This window comes from Lemur catta, chromosome 19, assembly GCF_020740605.2.
Source record: "Lemur catta isolate mLemCat1 chromosome 19, mLemCat1.pri, whole genome shotgun sequence".
NCBI lineage: Eukaryota > Metazoa > Chordata > Mammalia > Primates > Lemuridae > Lemur > Lemur catta.
Genome location: NC_059146.1, coordinates 23679165 through 23706801, shown reverse-complemented (window position 1 = coordinate 23706801; position 27637 = coordinate 23679165). Strand labels below are relative to the sequence as shown.

The 27637-nt window shown below is 51.6% G+C and overlaps 2 protein-coding genes across 4 annotated transcripts; one reads left to right on the top strand and one right to left on the bottom strand.

Annotated features, from left to right (window-relative positions):
* The first annotated feature begins 8086 nt into the window (after positions 1-8086).
* CD37 (CD37 molecule) lies at positions 8087-13113 on the top strand. Its single transcript, XM_045531192.1, has 8 exons — positions 8087-8297; positions 8408-8480; positions 9342-9466; positions 9569-9643; positions 10488-10592; positions 11290-11508; positions 11822-11905; positions 12736-13113. Exons 1-8 carry the CDS (start codon positions 8229-8231, stop codon positions 12811-12813), a joined length of 828 nt encoding a protein of 275 aa, XP_045387148.1. The 5' UTR covers positions 8087-8228; the 3' UTR covers positions 12814-13113.
* On the bottom strand, positions 13103-27221 carry TEAD2 (TEA domain transcription factor 2). 3 transcript variants are annotated; one of them, XM_045531189.1, is made up of 13 exons: positions 27147-27221; positions 25363-25600; positions 24918-24982; positions 24374-24436; positions 23176-23187; positions 22843-22950; positions 22681-22739; positions 20010-20074; positions 18724-18866; positions 17222-17395; positions 15479-15646; positions 14645-14797; positions 13103-13873 (listed from the first exon to the last, which is right to left on the bottom strand). In XM_045531189.1, exons 2-13 carry the CDS (start codon positions 25592-25594, stop codon positions 13760-13762), a joined length of 1356 nt encoding a protein of 451 aa, XP_045387145.1. In that variant the 5' UTR covers positions 25595-25600; positions 27147-27221; the 3' UTR covers positions 13103-13759. The 3 variants fall into 3 exon arrangements, with proteins under 3 accessions (XP_045387145.1, XP_045387147.1, XP_045387146.1); XM_045531191.1 differs by having other exon boundaries at positions 15518-15646; positions 27147-27175; XM_045531190.1 differs by lacking the exon at positions 27147-27221 and adding an exon at positions 27066-27131.
* Between the last annotated feature and the right edge of the window lie 416 nt (positions 27222-27637).

The window sequence follows — 27637 nt, the reverse complement described above, 5'->3', positions numbered from 1 at the left end:
CTCTTTTGACTGTGGAGAGATGGGAAAAGGTTCAGAACATCAAAGTTCACAGTAGAAGAGTAAGAATTGCAGAGGGGAAGAGGGGTTGGAGGGAATCAGGGCAGAGGACTAATGGGTCTTCAGGGAGTCACAGAATGAAATGACTGGGTTCTTCTGCCAAGAGTGGATTGAAACGTCTGGCCTCCACTCTCCAGGGGGAGACAGGTCCTAGGGAGACAGGCTTACAGTGCTTGAGTCTCAGGCTACCTAGGTGAGGTTTTTCATACAAAGATGAATCAGAAGGGACACAAACAGGATTAGCAGCACAACTGGACACAGACAGCACCTCAGCTAACCATAGATGGGGGAGTTGGGATGGCCCAACACGACTGTCATGTCTGCAAGGAACCTGGGGAAGGGCCACAAGACTATAGGAGGCCCAGTCAAGACTTACCCGGCCTTGGGGGCAGGGGCAGCCCAACCTTAGCATCGTTCAAATACTCTATTGCATCTCTAGTCTCCTGCTTCATCTCAAATCTCATCCTCTCTCATCATTTTCCTAGTCAATCAATCTTCCACCGAACCCTAGAAAAATTTTCAAACATCTTTCTACTGCTCAAGAACCTTCCATGGCTATCCAATGCCCTCGGGGTAAAGGCTAAGTCCTTTTCATTCATCTGATGAATATGAGAATGTTCATGATGTACCAGGGACACTTCTTGGTGCTGGGTATCCAGCCGTGAACACCACAGACAAAAAAAAGTAACACTCAGCCCTCATGGAATTTACCTTAGTTTCCTTCAGCCATATATCCAGTCTCTTTAATACACATTCTCAATCTCAATAACTATACGAGTGGGATCTGTTGGTCTAGAATTCCAATCTTCCTTTTTTTTCTTTTTTTTGAGACAGAGTCTCACTCTGTTGCCTGGGCTAGAGTGCCGTGGTGTCAGCCTAGCTCACAGCAATCTCAAACTCCTGGGCTCAAGCAATCCTCCTGCCTCAGCCTCCCGAGTAGCTGGGACTACAGGCATGCACCACCATACCCGGCTAATTTTTTCTATATATATTTTTAGCTGTCCATATAATTTCTTTCTATTTTTAGTAGAGACGGGGTCTTGCTCTTGCTCAGGCTGGTCTCGAACTCCTGAGCTCAAACAATCTGCCCACCTCGGCCTCCCAGAGTGCTAGGATTACAGGCGTGAGCCACCGCACCCGGCATGCCAATCTTACTTTTTCTCCTTTTCTCTGCCTAGTCATCTGTCCAGACTCTGCTCAAGCGCTTACTCCTCTAGGACACCTTCCCTAAGTCTCTAGTCATCCTTAAGCAACCATCTGTACCCCTGCAGTGTCGCTGGCTACCTCTACTATAGACCTACTACCCTGTACTGGGATTGTCTTTTTATATAGGTCTATCTCTTTGGACTTTGTGCTCTTTGAGAGGAGGAGCTCAATATGTCTAGTACCACAAAGCTTTCCTGACACAAAGTCTTAAGAAATGTTTGTTGAGTGAGTTAATAAATGAGTTAATGAGTGAGTGAACTGACTCCAAGAACTACTATCACTTAAAAATGCTGAGCCTTTCACCTTTGAATTATACCACTTGAATGTCCACATACCAGCCTGGCAAAAAGTTAGGCTCACAAGTCCTTTGTATTTTCTTTGGATTCTCCTACTCTTCCATTCCACAGTTATGTCTTCTAGGTCCCAGTCCCTGATTATCTTGTTCCCTTTCCCTTATCTCTCTGACCTCATCTCCTATCATTCTATTCCAGCCTCTCTGACTTGCTTGTTCCTCAAAAACTCCAGGCATGATGCTTCCTCTGACCTTGGTACTTCCTGTTTCCCTGCTAGGAACACTCTTTCTTGAAATCTCATCATGGCTCCCTCCCTCATTTCATTCAGGAGTCTGCTCATACATCACCTCATCAGAAAGGCCATCCTACCTGACTAGTGGCCACACACACTCCCACTATGGATCAGCTCACCTCACCCTTTGATTTCCTCCTGTCACTTATCATTTTTATTCTTGACAATTTTATTATTTATTTTTGTTTGTTAATTTGGTTATTGTCAATCTACACCACTAGAATGTAAGCTGTCTTGAGAAAAGGACAGTTGTTTTATCCAATGCTGTACCCCTGGTGACTAAAACAGTGCCTAGCACATATGAAGCACTCAAATTATATGTCAAATGAACAAATGAATAAAAAGATTTTCCAAAAGGCCCTAAAATTAAGGGTCCCTATGTCACTCTAATTGGGTGAGAGTAGAAGCAACAAGAAAGGGTCAACCTTCCCCATGGTCCCATGCTTTGTGGGAACCTGAGCTTACAACATTACCTCCTGGCCCCATAGGTCCAGGCTACAGCCATGTTTTCAAATATGATGATGATGATAATGATGGAGAGAACTGTCCAGTATTCAGTCAGCAATCTGATGAAGTACATGCCTAAAGGTCGAGTGACGAAGAGGCCACACAAGAACATGAGCAAAGAGAGGCCCACTGGAGGAAACGTTGAATCTGGATCAAGGTCAGAGATCTGGCTATGTGACAAAGTCTGAGTGGAGGTCATAGACCAGTGCTGGATAAGAGTTCCAGTGGATCATGGTCATTGTTAGGAATAGGGCCACAGGTCAGAGTACCTGTGAACAGCCTTGTGCATTTCCTGAGGGAACAGAAGGTGCCCTGGAGTGAGAGAATAATGGCTTGCATGATCCCTGTGGTGGTGCTCATTCCCAGGCCCAGCTGCAGCAGGAAGATAACAGACCAGATGACAGACCCAGGAAGGAATGACAGTGCTTCAGTGAAGGACAGGAATGCAAAGCTTGGGCCCTCCCTAACCTGCGAGAAGAGAAAGAACAGGAGGTTCAAGTGTCATTGAACTTAACAACAATAACAACAAAAAATACAGACAAAGATACGTTCTAACTTCCCCGGGAAAACTCTCTAAAAGCCCGGGGTCACTGAGAAAATCAGATCTTCAAGCTAACCCTCTGATGTGGCAAACCAATCCACCTAGCATTATCCATGGAAGGGCATTCTGCAAGCTATAGTTCTTTGTGTTAATATTATTGGAGCTGCAGGTTATCCTTGTGCTTCTGGGATTTTTCTGGTGCTAACAAAAGCTAAAATTTCTGTTGTGCAGAAGACTCTGAGGAACTATAGGCCTTCCTCAGCTATCTTTACTGACCATAAACTGATTCTCTATGCTGCACTCAGGCACCTCACTGAGGATCATGCTCTTGATGTGCTGGGGAAGGCTGTTGAGCCAGTTGTTGAAGACAGAGGTTGGGTTATCAACCAGGTTTTCAGAGGGGATAGCATCAGGAGGCAGTTTCCCCAGGGATATCAGCTTTGAGAGTGTTTCCACATTCCTGGGAACAGGGGGTTGAATCAAATAGAATCATCTGGCCTCTTAGAAGATGACCTCCTTTCCCCTTATCTTCCAGATAAAAAAGGTTATCACTAGCCTAGCATTACTGATGTGGCTAAGATAGAGCCTGGGATGAAACCGAGAAGACATCCATCCACCTTTAGGGCCATGAATTAGCTTGTGTGAGCCTGGAGGATCCCAGAAAAAGCATTTTCTATAGTCTTCTTGGGGACTCTGTGGGCTCTGCTCTAGTGATGGAGTCTCTTATTCACCGTCTACCTCTCCTATCCCTCCCTTCTGAGACTAGTGGATAAAAGTCAACCTTCTAAGCTTCATATTACATAATTTCAGAGAGCACAGTTTACTTAGACTATGATGTGCGTTTTGTTCCCATGTAGTTGTGCTATGTGAGGGAAACGGCTTCTTGGACTTTTTGATATGAGCCCTGCTGATCATTTCAGCCTCATCTTCTCCCATGATCCTCTTCACATTTCATGTTCTGGCCAGATTTAACTACTTACAGTTTTGGGGCCCACCATACTCTCTTATATCCAACACCAACCCCACTATTCTTCACTTGGCTTCACCATCACTATTCTTCACTTGGCTAAGTCCTATAAATCCTTAAAAATTCAGCTCATTGCTCTGTAAAAAATATAATGGAAGAGTTGCCAAGATTTACTGATGGCCAAGTGTGGTGGCTCACACCTGTAATCCCAGCACTTTGGGAAGCTAAGGGGAGATGATCACTTTAGGCCACAAGTTTGAGACCAGTCTGAGCAACATAGTGAGATTCCATCTCTCCAAAAAAATAATTTTTAAAAATTAGCTAAGCAAGGCCGGGCGCGGTGGCTCAAGCCTGTAATCCTAGCACTTGGGAGGCCGAGGCGGGCGGATTGTGTGAGCTCAGGAGTTCGAGACCAGCCTGAGCAAGAACGAGACCCCGTCTCTACTAAAAAATAGAAAGAAACTATATGGACAGCTAAAAATATGTATATAGAAAAAAAATTAGCCGGGCATGGTGGCACATGCCTGTAGTCCCAGCAACTCGGGAGGCTGAGGCAGTAGGATCGCTTAAGCCCAGGAGTTTGAGGTTGCTGTGAGCTAGGCTAACGCCACAGCACTCACTCTAGCCCGGGCAACAGAGTGACACTCTGTCTCAAAAAAAAAAAAAAAAAATTAGCTAAGCATGGTGATGCACATATCTGTAGTCTAGCTACTCAGGAGGCTGAGGCAGGAGGATCAGTTGAGCCAAGGAGTTGGTGGCTGCAGTGAGTTATGATCTTACCACTGCATTCCAGCCTGGGCAACAGAGTAAGACTCTACATCAAACAAACAAAAAAAAAAAGATTTACTGATAAGAGCAAAATACAAGCTTCAGGAAAGTAAGTAGAGTTTGACCACATTTTAGAAAATAAAGGCCAGGCATGGTGGCTCACACCTGTAATGCTAGCACTCTGAGAGGCTGAGCCCCATGGATCACTCAAGGTCAGGAATTCAAGACCAGCCTGAGCAAGAGCGAGACCCCATCTCTACTTAAAAAAAAATAGAAAGAAATTAGTAGGCCAACTAAAATATATAGAAAAAATTAGCCAGTCATGATGGCACATGCCTGTAGTCCCAGCTGCTCGGGAGGCTGAGGCAGAAGGATTGCTTGAGCCCAGGACTTTGAGGTTGCTGTGAGCTAGGATGATGCCACGCCACTCTAGCCCGGGCAACAGAGTGAGACTCTGTCTCAGAAATAAAATAAAATCCTACATACTATTCTAGTAATAGGCCAGTTAAATATTTGGACCAATTTTGTCATTGGAAATAATTTAAAAGACTAGAAGATACTTTTTTAATCTTCTTTAACAATAAAAATGTTAGGCTGGGTGCATTGGCTCACACCTGTAATCCTAGCACTCTGGGAGGCCGAGGCGGGTGGATTGTTTGAGCCCAGGAGTTCGAGACCAGCCTCAGCAAGAGCGAGACCCCATCTCTACTAAAAATAGAAAGAAATTATACGGACAGCTAAAAATATACATAGAAAAAATTAACTGGGCATGGTGGCGCATGCCTGTAATCCCAGGTACTCAGGAGGCTGAGGCAGGAGGATTGCTCGACCCCAGGAGTTTGAGGTTGCTGTGAGCTAGGCTGATGCCATGGCACTCTAGCCCGGGCAACAGAGTGAGACTCTGTCTCAAAAAAATAAATAAATAAAAAATAAATAAATAAATAAAAATGTTGACAAGATAATAAGAAATTATCAGGCAAAAACTGAAGTACAAAAAAAAGCAGAGGAGAAAGGGGACTTCCAAAGATACTTTGTCCTAAAGGTATATGCCAAATACAACAAACTGTACCTGCAAGTTTTCATGATCTTTCAACTATAAAAGGGGGCTATGCATGCCAGATACAAAACACCAGATATAAAACACCAGGGATTAATAGGTGGGAAAGGGAGAGATTGATGTACTATTATATTTTCCTATGGCTGCAAAAACAAATTATCACAAACTTGGTAGCTTTAAACAACAGAAATTCATTCTCACACAGTTCTGGAGGCCAGAAGTCCAAAATCAAGGTGTCAGCAGGACCACACTTCCTCCAGAAGTTCTGGGGAACTATCAGTTCTTTGCCTTTTCCAGTGCCTGGTGGCTCCAGGAGTTCCTTGACTTCTGGCCGCAGAACTCCAATTTCTACCTCTGTCTTCACATGGCACCCTCCTCTTCTGTGTCTTCTCTGTGTGTCTCTTAGAAGGACACTTGTCATTGGATTCAGAGCCCACCCGGATAATTCAGGGTGATCTCCTCTTGAGATCTTTAACATAATTACATCTGTAAAACCCTTTTTTCTAAATAAGGTCACATTTGCAAATTCTGGGGATTAGGACATAGGCATATCTTTTGGGGGACACCATTCCACCCACTGCAATCAGCTGTAATTACTTTTGTGGAAAATGATGCAGGTCTGGACTAAGATGATGGCCTGGGAGAGAAGGGGATGGATTTACAATGTATTTTAATGGTAGGGCATAGAGGAGTTTGTGATGGTTACAAGTAGCAGCCGAGGGATAGGGGGGTGACTATGTCACTCAGGTCTGGGTTTCAAAATGACTCCCCTGGGACCATGTTGGGGTTGGACTGGAAGGGAGAGACTAGAGGCTGGGGAGGAGGTTGAGGTCAGGGTCCTGATGAGATCAGGATCCCTGAGCCAGCCTGAACCCTGAGGACAGAGAGAAGGGGTCGAGTGGAGAATCAGGAGGCAGGAAGGATCCACCTTAGAGACCGACAAGGCAATTGGGGGAGTGGGGACAAGGACAGGGGTTTGGCCCAGTGACTGGGTAGATTGTGGGGTATGGGAAAACCAGGCAAGGGAGAGAATTTGAGGGAGCCCTGAGCTCTGTGTAGGATGTGGTGAGAATGAGTGTCCCAGGGGACACCCAGGGGAGAGTTGGCTGGAGTTCAGCAGACAGATTTAGAAAACAGTAGATGAGGCCAGGCACGGTGGCTCACATCTGTAATCCTAGCACTTTGGGAGGCCAAGGAGGGAGGATCGCTTGAAGTCAGGGGTTTAAGGTTGTAGTGAGCTATGACGATGCCAATGCACTGTAGCCCAGGTGACAGACAGAGTGAGACCCTGTCTTGGAAGAAAGGAAGGAAGAAGGAAGGAAAAGAAAAGAAAAGGAGAGACAGAAAGAAAAAGAAAGAAAAAAGAAAATGTTAATAGTAGATGAGATCTCTCAGGAGAGAGAGCTGGGTCCTCAGGGAGGCAGGGTTCCCAGGGTGTGGGTATATGACTGGGTGGTAGAAAAACACCCAGAGTTGGAAATCTGTGAGGGATATGAGACTTGGCAGGAGTGGGGAGCCAGTGAGGACTTCAGGGGGCACTGTGGAGGCTGCGGGTGTGCACCAGCAAGCAGATGCTGCAAACTCAGATCTGACTGCCAGGGTTCTATGCTCCGTCCTAACTCCTCTGGGGCCTTCTCCCCTCCAGCCCCACTGCAGAGGCAGGAAGCACTGCAGGAGGCCCAGCTTCCGCTGGGTTTGTTGGCACCGCTCAGCTGCCCTCCCCACTCCCAGGGACATTCCCACCTCAGGTCTGCAGCACTTTCACTTCCCCAGGTGCCCGGCCCCTGCCCCTCAGCACGTGGGTCTACAACAGGATGCTGAGACAGGGGCAAAGACAAGGGGGGAGGGGCAGAGAGTGAAAGGAGGACAGGGACCCGGAGAGAAAGGGCCAGAAACCCAGACAGAGGGAGGATAGAGACTGAGGGGTAGGAGGACAGAAATCCAGGGGGCAAGGAAAGAGGCCCAGAGACAGAGAGATTCTGAGAGAAAGGGACAGAGAAGAGGGGGAGAAAAAGACCCAGAGACCCAGACAGCGGGAACAAGAGACCCAGGGCAGGGGAGGAGGAACACAGCTGGGTGTAGACATGGCAGAGTTCAGCAGGCCATGAGGTCAGAGTGTCTGTGAGGTCGGCTGCTGTCCAGGGCCAGACCTGGGGTCCCAGTGCCCAGCGGTGGGTATGAATGGATCAAGAGTCCCTTTGGATCCTGCACCCTGAGCCATGGAGACGTGGGAGGAACTGCCCCATGTGTCCTTGGTGCCTACAAATTCCAAGGCCCCTCAGGTACTGGGGTGTATGCCCAGCAGGACAAGTGAGGGAGACAAGGACAGGGACAGGGACGGAGACAGAGAAGAGAGTCACTTAGGGTGAGGAGGGAGGGGGTGGAGCCCCACCCCTGGAACTTCCTCTTTCTCTGTGTTCTTCCTTTCTCCCTCTCTCTCAGCCTCTCGCGCTCTCTCGGCCTCTGTCTTTCTGCCTGTCTCCCCCACTGCCAACACCTGTCCGGTCCCTCAAGCTGATCACTCCCCCTACTAGGCGAAGATGTCGGCCCAGGAGAGCTGCCTCAGTCTCATCAAGTACTTCCTCTTCGTTTTCAACCTCTTCTTTTTCGTGAGTTGCCTCCTGGCTACCCAGCCCGGGCCCCAGCCCCTGCCGCAACCCCCAAACCTCACTCACATTCCCGCTTCGCCACCCGCCAGATTCTCATCTCCTCCCTCCAGGTCCTAGGCAGCCTCATCTTCTGCTTCGGCATCTGGATACTCATTGACAAGACCAGCTTCGTGTCCTTTGTGGGTGAGGGGGGCTGGGACAGTCGGGAGGGCCTCCCCCTTGAGCGACCGTCTGGGGTCTCCCTTGTCCCAGGAGGCCCACAATGCCCGACTCCCTAGGCAGGCCACAGGTTCCGGTCCCCTGCTCACGGTTGCTGTACCTCTCGGAGCCTGTGTTTTCTCCTGGCAAACGGGGTTGTGCATATCAATAATAATAGTGACGAGAGCCATTTCTCAAACACTTCCTATGTGTCACATCTTCTGCTGCTGCTCATCAGACCCTCCCACAAACCTTCCTTTTGCTTGAGGTTGAGGGGAAGTCCCCTGCTGGATGTCGTGCAGCAAGGAAGTAGAAGAGCAGAAATAATATTAGTAACAGCAGAAAAATAATGCGGGAGCAATCGTCCAAATCCTAGTAGCTCATATTTAATAAGCGTTTGCCCTGTGTTGAGGATTGACTTGAACACATGCTCCTATGTGTCCCTCAAGATAACCCTGAGAAATAAATATCATTATCCACTAATCCTCAGAAGGTTTAAGTGACTGGGCCAATGTCACAGAACAAGTGGTGGGATTGAAAATACTGGGGATGAGGAGGAGCTGAAGGAGGAAGGGGAGAGCGAGAGCAAAAGAGAGGGACAGAGATCCAGAAAGGGAGGAACAGGCCCAGAATGAGGAGGAGAAAGTCCCAAAAAGGGACAGAGACTCACAGTGGGGCAGGGACCATCCCAGAGAAAGGCTGAAACTCAGAGACAGGGGCACCAGGAGCCCAGAGAGAGGACCCCCAGGATACTGCTCTCCACTTGGGTGGCTGCCTGGGTGGGGGATGGGGCTGCTTGGAACTGTGTGCCCCAGGCTCACCGTCACTGCCTCTCACCTCTCCCAGGCTTGTCCTTCGTGCCTCTGCAGATCTGGTCCAAAATCCTGGCCATTTCAGGAATCCTCACCATGGGCCTCGCCCTCCTGGGTTGTGTGGGGGCCCTCAAGGAACTCCGCTGCCTTCTGGCTCTGGTGAGTCCCCCAGCCCCCTCCATCCCTAGGACCACTCCTAATCCCCCCTTCAAAAGTGGCCTAGGGAGGGGGCTGAACCTGACCTCTCCACTCTGCCCCTAGTATTTTGGGATGCTGCTGCTGCTGTTTGCCACGCAGATCACCCTGGGAATCCTCATCTCCACTCAGCGGGTCCGGGTGAGCTTGCTGTCCCTGCCACCACCACACCTTGGCACTGGGTGGGGAGTAGTTGTGGGAGGGGGTGGAGAGAGACCGAGAGCAAAGGCAGACAGGGGCTGCCATAGATGAAGAGAAATAACAGGCTGGGCACAGTGGCTCACACCGGTAATCCTAGCACTCTGGGAGGCCCAGGTGGGAGGATTGCTTGAGCTCAGGAGTCCGAGACCAGCCTGAGAAAGAACAAGACCCTTCTCTGCTAAAAATAGAAAGAAAAAAAAAGTAGCCGGGTGTAGTGGCACACTCCTGTAGTCCCAGCTACTCAGGAGGCTGAGGCAAGAGGATCACTTGAGCCTGGGAGTTTGAGGTTGCTGTGAGTAGGCTGAGGCCATGGCACTCTATTCCAGGAGACAGGGTGAGACTGTGTCTAAAAAAGAGAGAGAGAGAGAGAAACAACAGAGAGGCAGAGGACAGAAAGACAGAGATACAGATACAAAGACTGACAAAGAGACACAGAGAGGGAGATAGAGTCAAAGACACAGAGTCAGAGACAGACACATCAACATGGACAGACATAAAGACATCCAAAGAGAAACACACGGGATGGGGAGCTGGAGGGGGGAGAGAGAGAGAGAGAGAAAGAGAGAGAGAAACAGAAGCTCCCAAAGAAGAGCTAGAGACCTAATGAAGCCTAGACAGTGGGAAAAACAGAATGTCAGACCTGAGGAACAGAGACCTAGTTAAACATTCGGGGAGAAACTGAGGCCGACGCAAAGATACTCGGGGACCCCTTGGGGCTGAGACAGCCTGAGAGAGGCAAGAGTGCCCGGGCAGATACGGCCCTGCCTCACTCTCGGCCTCGCAGCTGGAGCGAAGCGTGCAGGACATCGTGAAAAAGACCATCCAAAACTACCACGCCAACCCTGAGGAGACGGCGGCTGAGGAGAGTTGGGACTACGTGCAGTTCCAGGTGCGTGGGCCTCCCACTCCACCCCGACGCGTACCCCTCCTCTAGATCTCGGACTCGGATGCGGCTCCATCTAGTGCTTCAGGGAGACTCTTTCCGGACATGGCCCCAGTCCCCAGCTCCAGATCCCTAAAGTACCCCAACCCCGCCACGCCTGACGTGGCCCCTCCCCCAAATGATAACACAACTGGCCCCAACGTGGCCCAGTCCCGGTACCTAGACCCTGGTGTAGCTCCACCCTCTGCCTCGAGGAGACTCCGCCCAGCCCCAAGTGGCCGGGTCCCTACACCCAAGACCCTAGCGAGACCCAGCTTCCTAGTCCATGGTGACTCCGGCTCCCTCCGGATCCCGCCCCCGGTGAGATTCCATTCCCTGGACACTCACGTCGCCTCGCACTCCCGCTCACCTGTCGCCTGAGGCTGAACTGCACCGCCCACCCAATCTCCGCTCCACAGCGGGATGCTGCAGCTCCTTCCTCAGCCACAGGTCACCCCGTCACGCACGTCTCTCCCAGCTCCATGCTCCAGTAATGTCCCCTGGCCCTTTCGCATCCCCAGCTCAGCCCATTGCCCCTACCCTGCACCCACCACTTAGCCCCCTGCTCCCCGACATGACCTCAGACCCACCACCTAGTCCCCTGATCCCCACCAACATCTCGTCTCTCCAGCCCGCGTCCCTTTGATTCGTATTCCTCTCCTAGCTGCGCTGCTGCGGCTGGCACTCTCCACAGGACTGGTTCCCGGTGCTCATCCTGAGAGGCAACGAGTCGGAGGCGCACCGCGTGCCCTGCTCCTGTTACAACTTGTCGGCGACAAACGACTCCACAATCCCCCACTTCAGCCGGCTCGGACCACCAGTGCGGCCACGATACAGCACAGACCTCTGTACAGTCCCGGCACAAAGCTCCATCTACCACGAGGTGGGCGGGGCCTTCTGGAGGCGGGGCCTCAGATGGGCGGGGTCTGTGGGAAGGGTAGGGGCTACAAGGAAGGGAACGGTGCAACAGGAGGGGCGGAGCCCCCTGCAAAGGGCGAGGTCTGTAGGAAGGACGGGGCATAAAGAAAAGGCCGGGCTTGGAAGAGGTGAGGAGGGGTAGAATTAAGAAAACTAGAGAACCCTGGCAACTAGGGGAGCAGGTCAGTGCCTGAAAGCAAGGCGAGGGCTGGGGCTGAGAACGCTGGGTCTGGGCTTGCAAGAGAATCCCAGAAAGAACTCTACTTGTACACCCCCAGGGCTGCGCGCAGAACCTCCAGAAGTGGCTGCACAACAACCTCATTTCCATAGTGGGCATCTGTCTGGGCGTCGGTCTACTTGAGGTGATCTGGACCCGCCCCCACTTGCCATTGGCCCTATAATCCCGAGACGGCTCCGCCTTGATTGCGCGTCCTCGGGTTGTCTGTTCTAAGACGCCCGTGAGACTGCGCTCTAGCGGATCCTGGCCCTCCCACCGCCCCGCTATGACGAGGGGGCGGAGACCTAGCTTCTGCGAGCCCTGATTGGCCGTACGCAGTGAGAGCCTCCTGCTATTGGCCACAATAGCCCTCCCGTTTCCTCGCAGGTGAGTGTCATGGTGCTGAGCCTGCAGCTACAGCGCTGGGCGCTCCGCCGGGAACCGGAGCCGCCAGTGGCGGGCACCGACCCTTCCAGCCCCGGGCCCAGCCTGATCGCTGAGGGCGGCAGCGGGGGCTGTGGCGTGCTCAGCAGCAGCGGGCGTAGTGGCAGTCTATGGGGTGGCTGGGGCATGGCGGATGCCTGCCCCAATTGGGGGGACAAGGCCCCGCAGGCCAAGCTGCCCATGGCCCTGGGGCCCTGGCCGCTGTGGGATCAAGACGAGGAGCAGCCTGAGACGGGGAGTGCAGCAGAGACTGAGGCCGAGGCGGAGGGAGAGGCAGATGAGCCTCCAGAATAAAGAACCTTGGGCTTGCTTCCGACCCTACTCCTTCTCAGACGCTAACCCGACCCTGCCTCCCCACCTACTGTAGTTCCCCCTCCATCCTCTTTCATTTCTACCACTCCCTTCTCTAAGCCCCGTTGGTCCAATTCTGGGTCCTACCCCTGACTTTTCTTCCTGGTTGGGGGAGGCTCATCACACACACTGTCGCCAACACCCACTAAATGTCTCTGACTGCGTCTCCTTTCTCTGTAGCTCGGCTTCATGACGCTGTCGATATTCCTGTGCAGAAACCTGGACCACGTCTACAAACAGCTCGCTCGATACCGCTAGGCCCCATCCTTCCCAAGCCCCGCCTGGACCCCTTCAAGTGCACTTCCGTGCCATCTGTAAATATTTGTTTAATTCTCAGTTCGCCACAGTCATTGAGCCCTCCACCTCATTCCCCTGGGCACCCAGGTGTCTGCCTGCCTGGCTGCTGCTGTCACCTCTCCCGTGGGACCTGGGGCTTCCGTCCACCAGCTTCCTGCCCCCAAAGATACTTCATTTCCTTGCCTCATCTGTTGGCCTACCACCTCCCACAAGATTATTTTTCACTCAAACCTCAAATAAATACCGTGCATTTTGGTAAAATAGCTTTATCCTCTGTCAGAACACAAACCAACACACTTTAGGGTTAGGGGAAGGAAACATAGTCTAGCTCATGGCTCACTGAGAAGGAGGGGGATGAGATTACAAAGCCTCACCCCATTGCTTGTGCAGCTGAGATAAAGTCATAACCCTTATAAATATCTCATTATATTAAAAATATTTCCAGGGCCCACCTGGCTCTGCTCCTGCACAAAAAGTGTTAATCTTTGTGGTACAAGGGGTGGTAGGGAGAGGCAGAAATTTAGGGGCAGGGGCAGCTGGAAAACAGGAAGGGAGACAAGCCACTGTGTAACTAAGGCCCTTGGAAACATCCAGGGGGGGAGGGGCCCTGTCAGAGGCTGAGAAGTGTACCTGGAAGTTGTCTCACTCCTGTCCTCAATCCCTGATGCTCCGGAGTGATCTGTCCTTTCAGACACCCCCTGTGAGGTCCCACTATCAGAGTCTGTTCTTTCATCAGTTCCAGCCTGTTCATCTCACCAACCAAGTTTTGGGGTCCCCTATTGCTTAGGCCTCTGAGGTCAGCCCCTTTAAATCACAGCCCCCTCCCTAAATAAGTAGCATGAGGAAAGCTGGAGGGTCCTTCCTGGGAGGAGAGTGTTCGGGGGCAACCCAGTTTTGGGGTCCCCCTTCAGTCCCTGACCAGGCGATATATGTGGTGCTGGGCTCCGCGCTCACTGGTGGAGACCTCGAAGACGTAGGCGGTGCACAGCAGCAATTCCTGGGTGTCTCTGTTTGTCACCACCTGCCAGGGAGGCCAGGAGAAGGGGCTTTATGCTTGGAAGGGAGGGCAAGGACCACTGTGCCCTCCCCAAGCTATCACGGGGCACCCAGCAGACCTCTTTTCCACTCCCACAAAACAAGTCCCTACCATGTCATGTTCCCCAAGTAAAAGGGATGCCCAAATGTCAGGTTCCCTGGGCAATGGGAGTTACCTCTAAGCTGAGGGCCCTCACATCAGATAGTGTGTCATGTCTCAGAATTAATGGGGTTTCCCCCACATCACATTCCCCAGGTAAAAGGGGTCTCTACCATGTCACAGGTAAAAGGACCCCCATCACTTCAGGTCCCCCAGCCAAGGGGTCTCTACCTCAGCACATTTCCTGAAGTTAAAGGGGCTTCTACCACGCCATGTTTCCTGAGCTAAGGTTAGGGTCCCTGGGAAGCTGCGGATCTGCCTGGGTGGCCTCCATGTCAGCTTCCCCAATGAAGGAGGGATCTATCCCCTTATGTGAGAGTGATGTGAAGTCCCCACCACTTGAGTTCCCTGGGTGAAGGGGTCCCCTAAGCTAAGGGTCAACTGTGGGGTCCCCACAGCATCAGTTTCTGGTTAAAGGCCCTAGGCTGAGGGGTCACTTTGGAGTCCCTATTGTGTCAGTACCAAGGGTAAGTGGGTCCCCTGGGCTGAGGGTCCAACATGGGGTCCCCCTGCCTCTATCCCCCTAGACTAAGGGTTCTGTTGTGGGCACTCCCCTCCACACCAGGGCCCCTGCTCAGCCCAGCCCCAGCATGTCACCTGGAGGATGGTGAAGTTCTCAAGGACGCTGTTCATCATGTATCGCTCAGGGAGCTGCCGCAACTTGTGCAAGAAATTCACCAAGTACTCGCACATGGGCGAGCGCAGTAGGCGGTACACGAATCTCCCGTCCTCCAGCTGGGCCCGCTCCGTCTAAACCAGGGGGCAGGGAGTGGGGAGGGCAGTGGCTGAGAGACACACGGGTCACCCCAGGAACTCCACCTGTGCATCTCTGATGCCATACTCACTCCCACTGCCATCTTCTCTCCATCATCCAACCCACAGTGACCAAAGACAGAGCCTTGAACCCTTGGGTATCCAACTCAGGATCTCTGAGCCTGCAAACCAGGAACCCCCCAAGCCCCACAAAGTGATGCTTTGAATGCTCAAAGACCTCTGACTTCCTCTGACCTCCAAGCCCTCAGATACACTCCAAACCCTCCAAAGACCCCTCCACAACAGCTCCAAACTCCATATGACCTCTGGCCTTGAGATCCCCTAAGTCCCCAGCAATCCCTAAGTGTGACTTCTGAATCTCCTTGCCCTACAAATTCCTCCATATCCATAAGAACCTTTTGAATTGTAGTGACTCTAAATCTCTGTACCACACATTACCTTTCAGCCCTCAAAGTGATCCCTACCTGTGACTTTTGAACTCCATATTAGCTCCAAACTTATGCACTAAACCCTCAAAGAGGCTGGAATGCCCCACCACCACCACCACCATGCACACCCCCAAATGCCTGAGCCATCATGGCTCCGGTCTGTTCTGCACCCCTAGAGTGGCAGGTGGCTGGGCACTCACCCGCCCAGAGCTCCACCCTCCAGCCTCACCTCCACCTTCTCCACCACCTGCTTGCCAAAGGAGCAGACCTTGGAGGAACAGGTGAGGGTCATGTGCTCCAGGCTCTCATACTGGCTGCTCACTCCGTAGAAGCCACCGCTGCTGCTGCCACCACCAGCGCCTGCCTCCTCACCACTTGGGCCCCAATTCAGGTCCGCCTGGGAAATGGGAAGCCACACAGGAGTTGGAGGAGACGTCCTTATAAATAGTGGGGACTCTGTCCTATAGCTGGTTTGCCCATTGACCTGCAGTTGCCCACCTCCCTTCCTCACCTTGCAAAGCTCTCCATGAGCATCCACCCTCCCATCAGTGTTGGAGAAGTCTGGGTCCCCAAAATGCTCTTGACCCTCTCTCCCCAGTAACCAAAGGAGCCCTGGAATTCACCTTTTTTCTCTTGAAGCCCCCAACTCAAGAGTTCAGCCCCTTCCAAGAGCCTGGTTACTAAGGAGGTAGTTACTCCTTAGCAACCAGTTAAAGCTGGGTGCCCTCCCCCAGGGCTCTTCACAACCCTGGTTGCTAAGGCAAGTGGCTAAACTAAGCAAGGGGCCTGAAAGGGCCTGAGGAGGCCTGATTGCTCTCCAGAACACTTTGTCCAGCCCTTTCGGCCAATTCTCAGAGGTGAGAGGCCCTCTATAAACCCAGTGGCCAAGTGTATAGATAGTTGGCCAGATGTCATTAGGTAAGATGGGGCTTAATGAAGCCTAAGACCTCATCACACCTTTGGTTTGAGACACCTCCTTAAGAGGCACACCTCTTCCTCTTCCTAACTTTAGCTGCTAACACTCTGCTCACAAGCCTGAATTCACCCATCACTCTGGCAACAGGGCCTTATGAAGCCCAGCAAAACTGAAGGCCTTACCAGCCCCTGAACCCCTTCAGAAGCTGGGCTTCCTGATGGGGTGGCTCTCCAGACCTGGGACCAGGTGAGGCCTATCTTAAGCCCTGACAATGCCAGAGACCTCAGCAGCACATCCCTAGAACAGTCTCGGGCCTCCACTTCACACACCAGAAAGCTTTATAACCATGACAACAACATGTCCAGCAAGACCAGTAAAATTCAAGCCCTCAGCAGGCTTTTTTTTCAGAAACGACGTTCCTCCAAGTGCACTGGTTACTCAAGAGTTAACACTTCCATGATATTTATTGAGCCCCTATAATCACAGTCATTGTACTGGACACCAAACCAAATAGGCCTAAGAAAGACCCACGATGGTCCCTCTTAGTCACAATTATATACATAGCACCCAGTATCAGGCCTGGGAAGCGGTCAATAGATGATTGTTAAATAGATACAATACTTTACAAAGCCACTCCCTAGCTCCTTCAATCACTTGCACAAAGCCAGACATTCTCTAGCAACAGGGTCTGGTGGAACCTACTAGCAAAGCCTCAATCCCCTCTTTAGAGACCAGAACCGTCCATGACTGCATTGGCTAAGGGGAGAGCAACAAGACTTAGTGCAGTCAGGTGAGGAATGGGGGCAGCCTGAAACATGACACACTAATGCCCAGGGCCATATTAGTCACATGACCGGGTGTGGCAAAATCCAGTGGGATATAGGAAGGCCCAAGTGTCTCCATCCCACCCTGGGGGCCGGCAAAGGGGCTGACACTCCAAGCCATGAGAACTGACTGGTAAGGGCCACGCTGACGCCTATCCCCCCTAGAGCCAGAGGCCTTAGCTGGGTTGGCACATGATTTACGCGCACTTTCGCTTTTGCTGCTGGAACTTACCCAGAACTTGACCAGGAAAAAGGCGTGTGGGGGCCCACGATCGTACAGCTCTCGAAGACCACCCTTTTTCTCGGGGAATTTGTCATAGATCTGCCGGACGTCCACACTCTCCAGCGGGGGTGCTCCGGGGCTGGGGCAGTGCTGGCTGATGTGTACAAACAGGTGCCTCTGGTACTGGAGCAGAGCAAGTAAGGGTGAGAGTACAGAGGTGAGGACAGAGCAGGAACAGGGGTCAGCCTCAGAGCCTTGTGGGCAACTGAAAGGATGTTACCTTTTACTCCAAGTGGGATGAGAGGTTTTTCGGTTTGTTTGGTTTTGGGTATTTTGAGACAGAGTCTTGCTCTGTTGTCCCCACTAGAGTGCAATGGCATCATCATAGCTCATTGCAACCTCAAACTCCTGGGCTCAAGCCTCAACCTCAACCTCATCCTCAGCCTCCCGAGTAGCTGGGACTACAGGCACGTGCCACCAAGCTCAGCTAATTTTTTCTATTTTTGGTAGAGACAGGGTCTTGCTCTTGCTGAGGCTGGTCTTAAACTCCTGAGCTCAAGTGATCCTCCCACCTCTGCCTCGCAGAGTGCTAGGATTACAAGCATAAGCCACTGTGCTCAGGCTTATATTAGTGTTTTGAATGGTGTTTTTACAGTGACAGCTATGTGTTCACAAAACCATGTTCCTTTACAGTGCTAAACTACATTTCCCAGGCTCATTTGCAATTAGGTGGGACCACATGATTAAGTTCTGGCCAATGGGATGTGAGCAGGTGTGACAGTTTACACATCCTAGTCAGATCCTTAAGGCCTCCTGCACAATCTTAACTCTTTCCCTTCCTCCATCTGCTGGCCAGATGCAGAGAATCCCCCATCAAATTCTGAAGCCGTAGAAAATGGCAGAGGCCAAAATGAAAGGAGCCTGGATCCCTAAATCACTGTGTGGAAGGCTCCTGCTAAACCCACACTAAAATGTTACATGAGTAACTTCTATGGTGTTCAGTCTCTAAGAGTTGGGAGTTGTTTTTTCTAATAGTCAGCCCACCCTGACTAGTACAGCATCTATCTCCATCCTAGCCCAGGAAAATCTCAAGCCTAGAAATAAGATCTGCTTTCCCAAGTTCCTACGCATCACAAAGCCTGGCAAATGGTAGAAACTCAAATATATTTGATGAATGAATGAACGATGTTCTGGAGAGTTTCTCTGACCTTCCCAACCCATGACCCCATGACCTTCCAATTCCTTTATGAGAGTAGTTCTCCAAGTATGGTCCCTGAGTCAGCCACACCAACACCACCATGGAGCTTTTCAGAAACACAAATTCTCAAGCCCCACATCACATCTAGTGAATCAGAAGTTCAAAGATTGGGGCCCAGTGATTTCTATTTTAACAAGCCCCCAGATGATTCTGATACATGCTAAAGTTTGAGAACCACTACTCTATGCCCTCCCTCCCTGACACCCTCTACATTCCAAAAATCCCTTAGTGATTATCCCAAAATTTCACTCACAGAGTCAACCGCATCCGGTGGTTCCACGAAGGCAGAGAACTCCACCAGCTGCAACCGAGCAGTGCCCAGGGCTCGAGCCTGCCAGGCTGGAGGTGATGGGGCAGGTGGGGGCAGGGGTGAGAGAGCTTGGGGGGGCTCGTACCCTAAAGAGAAAGAAGAAAGAACAATAAAAATTGCTAACATTTATTGAATATATCAGGTACTGTTCTCTCTTGCCTGCCTCCACTTAGAAGCTGAAAAAGCTAAATACTCACTTTCCCAGCCTCCCTTGCAGCTAGAAGTGGCCATGTGACACAGTCCTGGCCAATGAGACGTTAGGGGGGGGCTTCTGGGAAGGAGTTTCTTCCTGAATGAAAAAGACAGAACTTTGGGAGGAGAAAGCTTTTGCCCTGTCCAAGTCCTGCTTCAAACATAATGCCTGGAGTCACAACAGCCATCTTAGGACAGTAAGACAGAGGCCAGGGGAACTACAGAAATGCCAGTCCTGATATTGCTGAGCTACAGAGCCAGCATAGGAGCAGCCCACCTCCAGACTTTTTGTTATACGGAATTAACAAAAAGTTAAAGCCTTTATTATTTACATTAAAGTCTTTACTATGTAAGGCACTATTAATTTGGGCATTCTGTTACTTGCAGCCAAAAGTATTTCTAATTGATAAATCTACAGAACCTGGGGGAGCTAGGGACTCCCTCTTTCACTGACATGAGTTCTCAGGGCCACATCAGCATGGAAGCCATCTTTGCTGCCACGTGAACTGAGCCTGCCTGGGAATGAAGCCACCACAGAGGAAAGCAGATCGAGGCAATTCCTAATGCTACTTGAGTAGCATCCATTTCAGGATCCAGCCATGCCTGAAGCCATCATTCTGAACTATCAGTTACTTGAACTGATACATCAAAAAATGTTCTTTCTTTTTTTTTTCCTTTTTTTTTTTTTTTGCTTCAGCTAGCCTGATGTGGGCTTCTATCACTCGCACTGCAACAATCTTGGTTAATACACCTGCCCTATGTCTCATAAGCTAACAAGTGACAGAACACAAAACCCGTGTGTGTGTGGCCACAGAGACCTTGCTCTTAACCATTGCAAATTCTGCCACTCATTTTTCACCCCATACAGACTCACACACACACACACACACACACACACACACACACACACACACACACACTGCCGCAGAGCTGAGCCTCAGTAAGAATGTCCCCTGATTAATGGAAGGTTGAAGGAAGGGCAGTTGTGGTCAAGGAGAGAGATGGGAGCCAAGGGAGGGTGGAGAGCAGGCTCTTACCTGGGAGGTCAGTAGCTGGGGGAGTCAGTGACAAGGAGAACGGTGTCTGTGAGAATGGCTTCACACTAAGAGAAAAAGGAAGCGGAAGCCAGGGGTCAGCAAGGTAGAAAGATGTTACTTGTACCAGTTAATGTTTAATTAGAGGCCACAACAAGCCAGGCCCTGTGCAAGGCTACTCCGTGCACAATGTCATGGAAACCTCACAGCCTATAGGGTAGGTGGAATTATTGCTCTTCTCATTTTACAAATGAGGAAACTGAGGCACAGGCCTGCCCAAAGTCACACCACTGGGGTGCAATGGAATCTGGACTTGAACCCAGGTCAGTCCTAACCATGAAGCTACTTTTGATGATGACATTTTTGTACCCCTTGCAAAATGTCAGAAAGAGAAGAGAAACCAGGTCTTGGGACATAGGGAGAAGACAAAGAAGATGGGGAATTTGAAGAAAGAAGAGGCTGAGGGGCTGGGAGAGTGGGAAGAAAATGACCAGGGGTCAGGAGATTGGCCATCAGGCCAAAGGTTTGGGTGGGGAGGAAGCACCGTCCAATAGAACTTTCTGTGTGATGGAATGTTCCACATCTGTACCATCCAACGTAGCAGCCACTGGCCACATGTGACTACTGAGCACTAGTGTGGCTGATATGTCTGAGGAACTGAATTTTAAACTTTATTTAATTTTAATTAAAATAGCTGCATATGCCTAGTGGTTATAGTACCAAACACAGCTCTAGAGGTTCAAAGGTAGCCCAGGAGATGGTGGCGTGGAGACATAGAAGTCAGAGGTCAGAGAGATAAGACATGGTGGTCAGAGGTCAGGAAAGAGGTCAAGGGTCAAAAGACCTGTATCAGAAAAACAAACTCCAGCGACCTTCAGGCTGTGACTCCCAGGGGCTCTGCCTTAGTCCTCGTCATCCCAATTCTAAAATCTAAACTGCAATATTCCACTCATTGACATAATCTCTGGTCATCAAAGCCATTGTTCAAATGCCACCTCCTCAGAGAGACTTTTCCTGACCCCTGTCTAAAATAGAGCTAATACATCCTGCTTTATTTCTCGTACTTATCTCTTTTCTTATTAATTCTTATTTATTTACATGTTTATCGTCTGTCTCTTCCCCTCCCCAAATATATAAAGCTCCATGAAGGCAGGGATTCCATCTATCTTGTTCACTGCTGTGTCCCCAACCCAAGCACAGTACCAGGCACTTAGTAGGCACTCAATAAATCTTTGACCGACCAATTGCTTAATGCTGGCCTTCTCTCGCCTCCTGGAGCCCACCAAACTTTCCTACCTCAGGGCCTTGTCACATGCTATTGCATGCTGTTTTCTCTGCCTAAAACATTCCCACCCCCAATCTTCACCTGGCCAAGTCCTATTCAACCTTCAATGTCACCTTCTCAAAGAAACTCCCAGAACTTTCTCCTCCACCCTAGAACCTGTTGTTTCTCTTCACAGCACTTCACACACTCTCTGGTTGTGTGTTTATGCAGGTAATGATTTAATCAACATTCATCTCCCCAGTGCAGTGCCTGCGGAACCACCCCTCCTTCCAGCTCGGCCCCTCCCCTGCAAACCTGGGATTCCTTCCACTCCTGGGGACTTGTTCTGATGCTTTCCTGTGTCCCCATGCAGCCGCAGCTCCCCAGTGAACTTTCTTCTCTCCCAGTCTGGACCCCATAGCCTGTCACTTCACTCTTCATCTATCAATACCCTGAACACTCCTGCCGTATTGTCCTGTGGCCACTGCCTTACTGACACTCAGCCTGGATCCATTAGTTCCTGTCTGGGCTGAAAAGGGCACTTCCCATGAGCCTCTGGGGCCCATTCCTATTCCTCTAGACTAGAAACACATCCTGTCACCCTCAGGGCTCTCTCAGAGCTGAAAAGGACAATCCCATGTACCTCTGGGACCCATTTTCTTCCTTCTGAGCCTAAGAGAGGATAATAACCCCTATTCTACCCTCAGGTCCAAGAACCACCTCAATGGGATGGAAACAAGCCTTCCCATGAGCCTCTGGGGCTCCACTTGATCCTCCCTGGAGTCTCTGGACCTACAACTGCCTTTCCCACGAGCCTCAGGGGCCAGAACAATACTACTTGGGGGTCATTATCTCATGGATGTCCTCTAGGCCCCTCCCACTCATCAAGTCCCATGCTGAGCTCATTTCACCCCAAAACCCACTTCTTCCCCAGGCTGCACATCTCCAGACAGTCCCACCGACTCTAGGTAAACCCTGGATGCTACCCTTGCCTCCTTCCTCCTTCCCAGGCCAACAGCCCTAGCCCCGTCCCTCCCCCTCCCGACTCCCTCTGCCCAGGCCCCTCCTCACTATCCCAGGTCACACCTAGTCTTGGGCACTTATTACGTGCCAGGTCCTATCCTAATAATTGTACATGTGTTAAACTCATTTATTCCAACAATGAAACTGTGAGGGATGTACTATTATTATCCCCACTTTAGAGATTAGGAAACTGAGGCTCTGAGCATTGAAGTCACCTACCCAAGGCCCATAACCAATAGAGGGCAGAGGACAGATTCAAATCTAGATAGCTTGCCTCCAGAATCTGTGTTCAAAAGGAAAATGGGAACTAGAAAATGAAGTGAGAAAGTTCTCTGGGGGGTGTGAGGATGGGGGGTCAGGTGTGGAGTCAGGACACAAAGTACTCACTCTGGAACATTCCAGGGGGGTCCAGAGCCCCCTGACCAAAACTGGAAAAGCTCAGAGGCCTGGAGAGGAAGCAAAGAAGGGTGGTTGGTCAGTCCCCTGTTGGCAACTGCAGCCCCATCCCTCCAGCCTCAAGTCCCATAATCCCCAGCCCAGGCCACCCACCTGAGGACCAGCAGGACCCAGTTTGGTCTGCAGGGAAGGTGCAGAGATGAGCTGCGCCGATGACATGGTAGCCATGGTCTGGAAAGCCTTGTCCTTGGAAACCTGGTCCTGGAGGAAAAGTGAAGGTTCCTGTTAATGGGGAGTCCCAGTCAACATAGCAAGGGTGGGACAATGCCGGGGTGGGGCCAGGATGGGACGATGCAGAGATGAGGAGTCAAGGCACAGGGCTGGGAAAGGGTTGACCTCCTTCTCACTACAGCCCTCTGCCCCTCCTCCTGGATGGGGCAGTTGTCTGGAGTGAGAGTGGGTGGGAGGATGGGCAGGAGGACTTACCACATTCAGGGCCTGCCCGTGGAGGTGGGGGAGGGTGCCAAAGGAGGAAAGAAAACATGACTTAGGAAGTGAGGCCTAGACTCCCTCACCTCCCTGCCCGACCAGCCCACACAGTCCCACTGCCCTGAGCTGAGCAATGGGGGTCAGGGGACAAAGGCGAAGGGATGGACATGGAGTAGGAAGTAACGGTGGCCAGGCCTGAAGAAGGGGTTTCCCTGCCCAGGATAAAAGACAGTAATGAGGATTTCTAGGTCAAGAAAAAGCCAGAGTAGAGATTTCCAGATGCCCAAGCAACAGGAAATGAGAATTTCAAACCCAGAAGGAGTAGGAGGTGAATGTTTCCTAGTCCAGACAGAACAGAGAGAGAACAGAGAAGTCCATGAAAGACCGGAAGTGAAGGTTTTTAGACCTAGAGAGAAAGGAAGGGAAGGCTTCTGGGTACAAAAAAGAATAGGAAGTGATTATCCTCAAGTTCAAAGGAAGAGACAAAAAAATCCCCTCATACCCAGAAGGGTAGACTATGAGGGTGTCAGGCCAAGAGGGAACAGAAAATCCAAAGGATGAAGAAAAGAAAATGGATATAAGAATCTCTAACACGAAATGAAGGTTTCTGGAAACAAAAAGGCAGGGCACATGGGGCCAGGAAATGGAAAGATAAACCAGAGGGGACAAAGAGGAGATCTTCATCGCATGAAAGGAAAGAAGAAATGAGACCTCCAGGAAGAGCAAAAGGAGAAGAGGGATAGGAAGGGGGTGACAACAGTAGCCAAGGAGAGGACTAATGGCCCATCCTTCATACTGTCCTATGCTGAATCTTCATCCCTCCCTCTGTGAGCTCTCTCCCTATCCAGGGTCTCTACCCACCCCCTCTTGCTGGGCCACTGACCCCCGACCATGGGTGTCTGTACCCCTGCCCTAACTACAGAAGTCCCCCACCCTGGGTCTCTGCCCCCACCCACGTCTCTGTCACCTCCCTCTGGGGCTCTGTTCCCATTTGTCTGTAAGTCTCTGTCCCCCTCTCTCTGGGTCTCTGTCACCCTCTGTAAGTTTCTATCCCCCTTTCTCTGGGTCTCTGCCCTCCTCTCTCTGGGGCTCTGTCCCCTTCTCTCTTGGGCCCTGTCCCCTTCTGCCTCTAGGTCTCTGTTCCTCTCTCTCTAAGTCTCTGTCTCCCTCTCAGGATGTCTGCCTTGGTCCCTACCTTCAGCTTGGACTGGATTTCCCTTGATTTCCTTCGGGTCAAAACCTGGATGTGACTAGAGACCTGGAGGGATCAACAGAGAAGCAGATTCAGGCCACAGCCACCACCCACCCCTGGCATTCACTCCCCCTTCCCTTCCTCCAGGTGCCTCACTGAGCTGCTAGAACATGAAAGATGACAAACACATAGATGGTGCTAGCCATCTCAGGAGCATGTGAATGCAGATATGTCGGCAAAGGCTATTCTTTCCAGGAACTTGCTAATTCCACTGATTTTCCCCAGATCCAGCAAACCCAGGCCTCCGTCCCCTTCCCTGTTGCTTTCTCATTGGCTCTTTTAGTCTCTCTGACTCTCTGGTTCTAACACAACTGCTAGAAAAACTATCCCAAAATAGGCACAGTTAGAGCACACTGACAGCCACGCCAAGACGACAGACAAAAGCACATGAACTAGATCCTCCTTGAACCTGAACCTGCCTATACAAGGATGTCCCCTAAGAAGATAGGCCCATCCCAGAGAGAAGCCCACAGTTCAGTTCTGAGACCTGTTTGCGAGTTCGGGTCTTCCCCGTTCTCAGCTTGATGTAGCGGGCAATCAGTTCATTTCGACCTGAAGATTCAAAGATAGAACAGAGTTAGACCTTCAGCAGAACTTCCCAACAGACAGGAAACTAGGAAAGAAAAGAGCAGCAATAGTCCCCAAAGGTCTGCAGCAGCTGGCCTGCAGGTCTCCTTGGCTATATGGGAGCTAGACTGCTTGGGTTCATATCCCAGCTTGATCATGTACCAGCTCTGTGACCTTAAGCAAATCATTTAACCTTTCTGTGCCTCAGTTTCCTCATCTGTGCAAATGGTGATGCTAGCTCCTACTGAGAGTCGCTGTGAGGATATAATGTATTTTTACCTGAGCAGCACTTTGAGCTCCATGAGTGCTGATCATTATCATTATTAATCGGTGGGGACCAGGGCAAAAAACACAGGTGGACTCACCATACATCTTGCCTTCATCGGACAGGATGATTTTCCGGCGGCCGCAGGGTGGGTAGATGGCCAGGGCCTCCTGGAAGCTCTGCTCAATGTCTGGGCTCCAGACACCCTCTGCATCTGGGCCCCCATCTCCTCCAGCCCCTTCGCTGCCGCCGGTACCCTCCTCACTGCCCTCTTCACTGCCTGTCCAGCCGCTGCCATCGTCCAGGGGGGCCCCAACCCGGGGTTCCCCCATCTGGGCCTGGAGGAACACAGAGCTCAGCAAGCTTCCCCTGACCCCCCTCGAGAAACCTGGAGCTTGAGGACCGGGGGTCCAGGCTGCTGGGTCCTGGAGGAGAAAGGGGCTGGATTTCTGGAAAAGCTTAGGGTGTCAGTGTTCTCTTCTGAGTTTGTAGAGGAACTGGATTGCGACAAAGTTGTGAATACCCCAGAGCAATGCCTAGGGCCCATGAGGGCTAAAACTTTGGGTATGGATTCCTGGTTTTAGAGACGATGGAAGTCAAGAGCTAGTTGCAGGGAAGGAGGGTGTGGGTGCAACCATCCCAGTCCTACCTCAGGAACAGGTGCTAGGATGTGAGCAGCAGCTGTTAGAATAAAAGAGGGGACAGGCCAAAGTAAGGTTGACAAGAGATCTAGAAAGAAAAAACCAAGACCCACAGAGAAGGGGACAGAGACCAGAGAGATAAGGATATAGAGACACAGAAAGAGAGATAGAGACCTGGACAGAAGGGGACAGAGGCCCAGAGAGAGAGAAACAGAGACCCAGAGAGAGGACCACAGAGACCTAGACATAAGGGGAGACCCAGAAAGAGGGGCAGAGACTCAGGGCAGAAACTGAGGCCAAGACAAGGAAAGACCCACAGGATCACCGGCTGGGGGGCAGGGGCGCCCTGCCATCAGGCGAGCCAGAACAAAGGGCCCAGGCGTCCCCTCCCCCAGCTTCCCACAACCCCCATCAGGGGAGGGGCTGGCCAGCAGGCGACTCCCCTCCGGCCCCCGGTCCCGCCCCTCCCCTCCCTTCTCCTCCCCTCCCCCTGCGCCATGGGCTCAGATCCAACTCAAGTTCCCAGTGACTTTCCGGAGGCCAGGAACAGGGAAAACTTCTCCCAATACAGTCAGATCCCGCCTCCATGTCTTCCACAGCTTTCCTAGGATCCCAGGGTCCAGGGCCCCCATTCCTCTCCTCCCTCAGACCCTGGCAGACAAAGACCCCAGTCGGAGCCCAGTGGCGCTGCGGCGCTCAGGACCCCCGTAGGCCAAAATCCCAGCCCAGCCCTCCCCCATGTGGCCAGACAAAGGGACGGTGGAGCCGAGTAAGAAAGGTCCCCCCTAATTTCCCGCCCCAGCCCCATACCCCTGAAGAGACAAGACTGAAGATCCAGAAAGCCCTAAAGCGCTCCCTCGGCTACCTCGGAGGCCTTCCCTTCTCCATAAGGAGGACCCGAAGCCCACAAATTGCACACGGGGTCCCTCTCAGTCCCAACTGACACTGCCGCAGACATTCACACACCCCCACAGCCCGCCAGGGTCCTCAGCCCTCGCCCACTCCCGCGCGCACTACACGCCCAGACGCGGCCCCATCCACAAACACCCTAAGTCTGGCGAAAGTTCCAGCTCCCTACAGAGGCTCGGACACGAGCGCAAACTCGGGGCCCCAGGCAAAAAGAGCGCGGTGAGCAATTCAGTGTTGGTCCCAAGACACACACCTCACCTCATAGCGAGGAACTTCCCACCCCAACTCACACACCCCAAAGCGGGATCCCCGACTCCCGCCGGCGCCTTCCTACCTCCCGGCCTGGGGCTGGGGAGCCGCGGCGGGCGGGGCGCGGCCAGGGAGAAAGTTGCCGGGAGCTTTGTTTGGGAAAAGTGGGAGGGACCGCAGGGGGGCGGGCCCAGGCGGCGGACAGTGGGAGAGGGGATCCGATCGTGACAGTTTGGGGGAGGATTTTTGCCTTGGGAGACATGAAGACTATCTGGGGGCTGGGAGGAACTCGGGATTTGGATGCTTGGGGTCCCTGGGAGAGGAGGAGATTGGGGGTTTGGACTTCAGGTCTGAGGGGAGAGATTGATGGGAGCCAGGAAACCTGGGTCTGAGGAAGGCTGGGAGCTGGGACTCCGGGTCTGAGGGAGGAGGGGGCTGGTGACATGGGCTCCTAGTCTGAGGGAGGAGAGGGATTGGGGCCTGGACTCCTGTCTACCACCCAGTGTGTGTGTGTGTGTGTGTGTGTGTGTGTGTGTGTGTGTGTGTTGGGGCTATGGAAGTGATATCAACACAAAG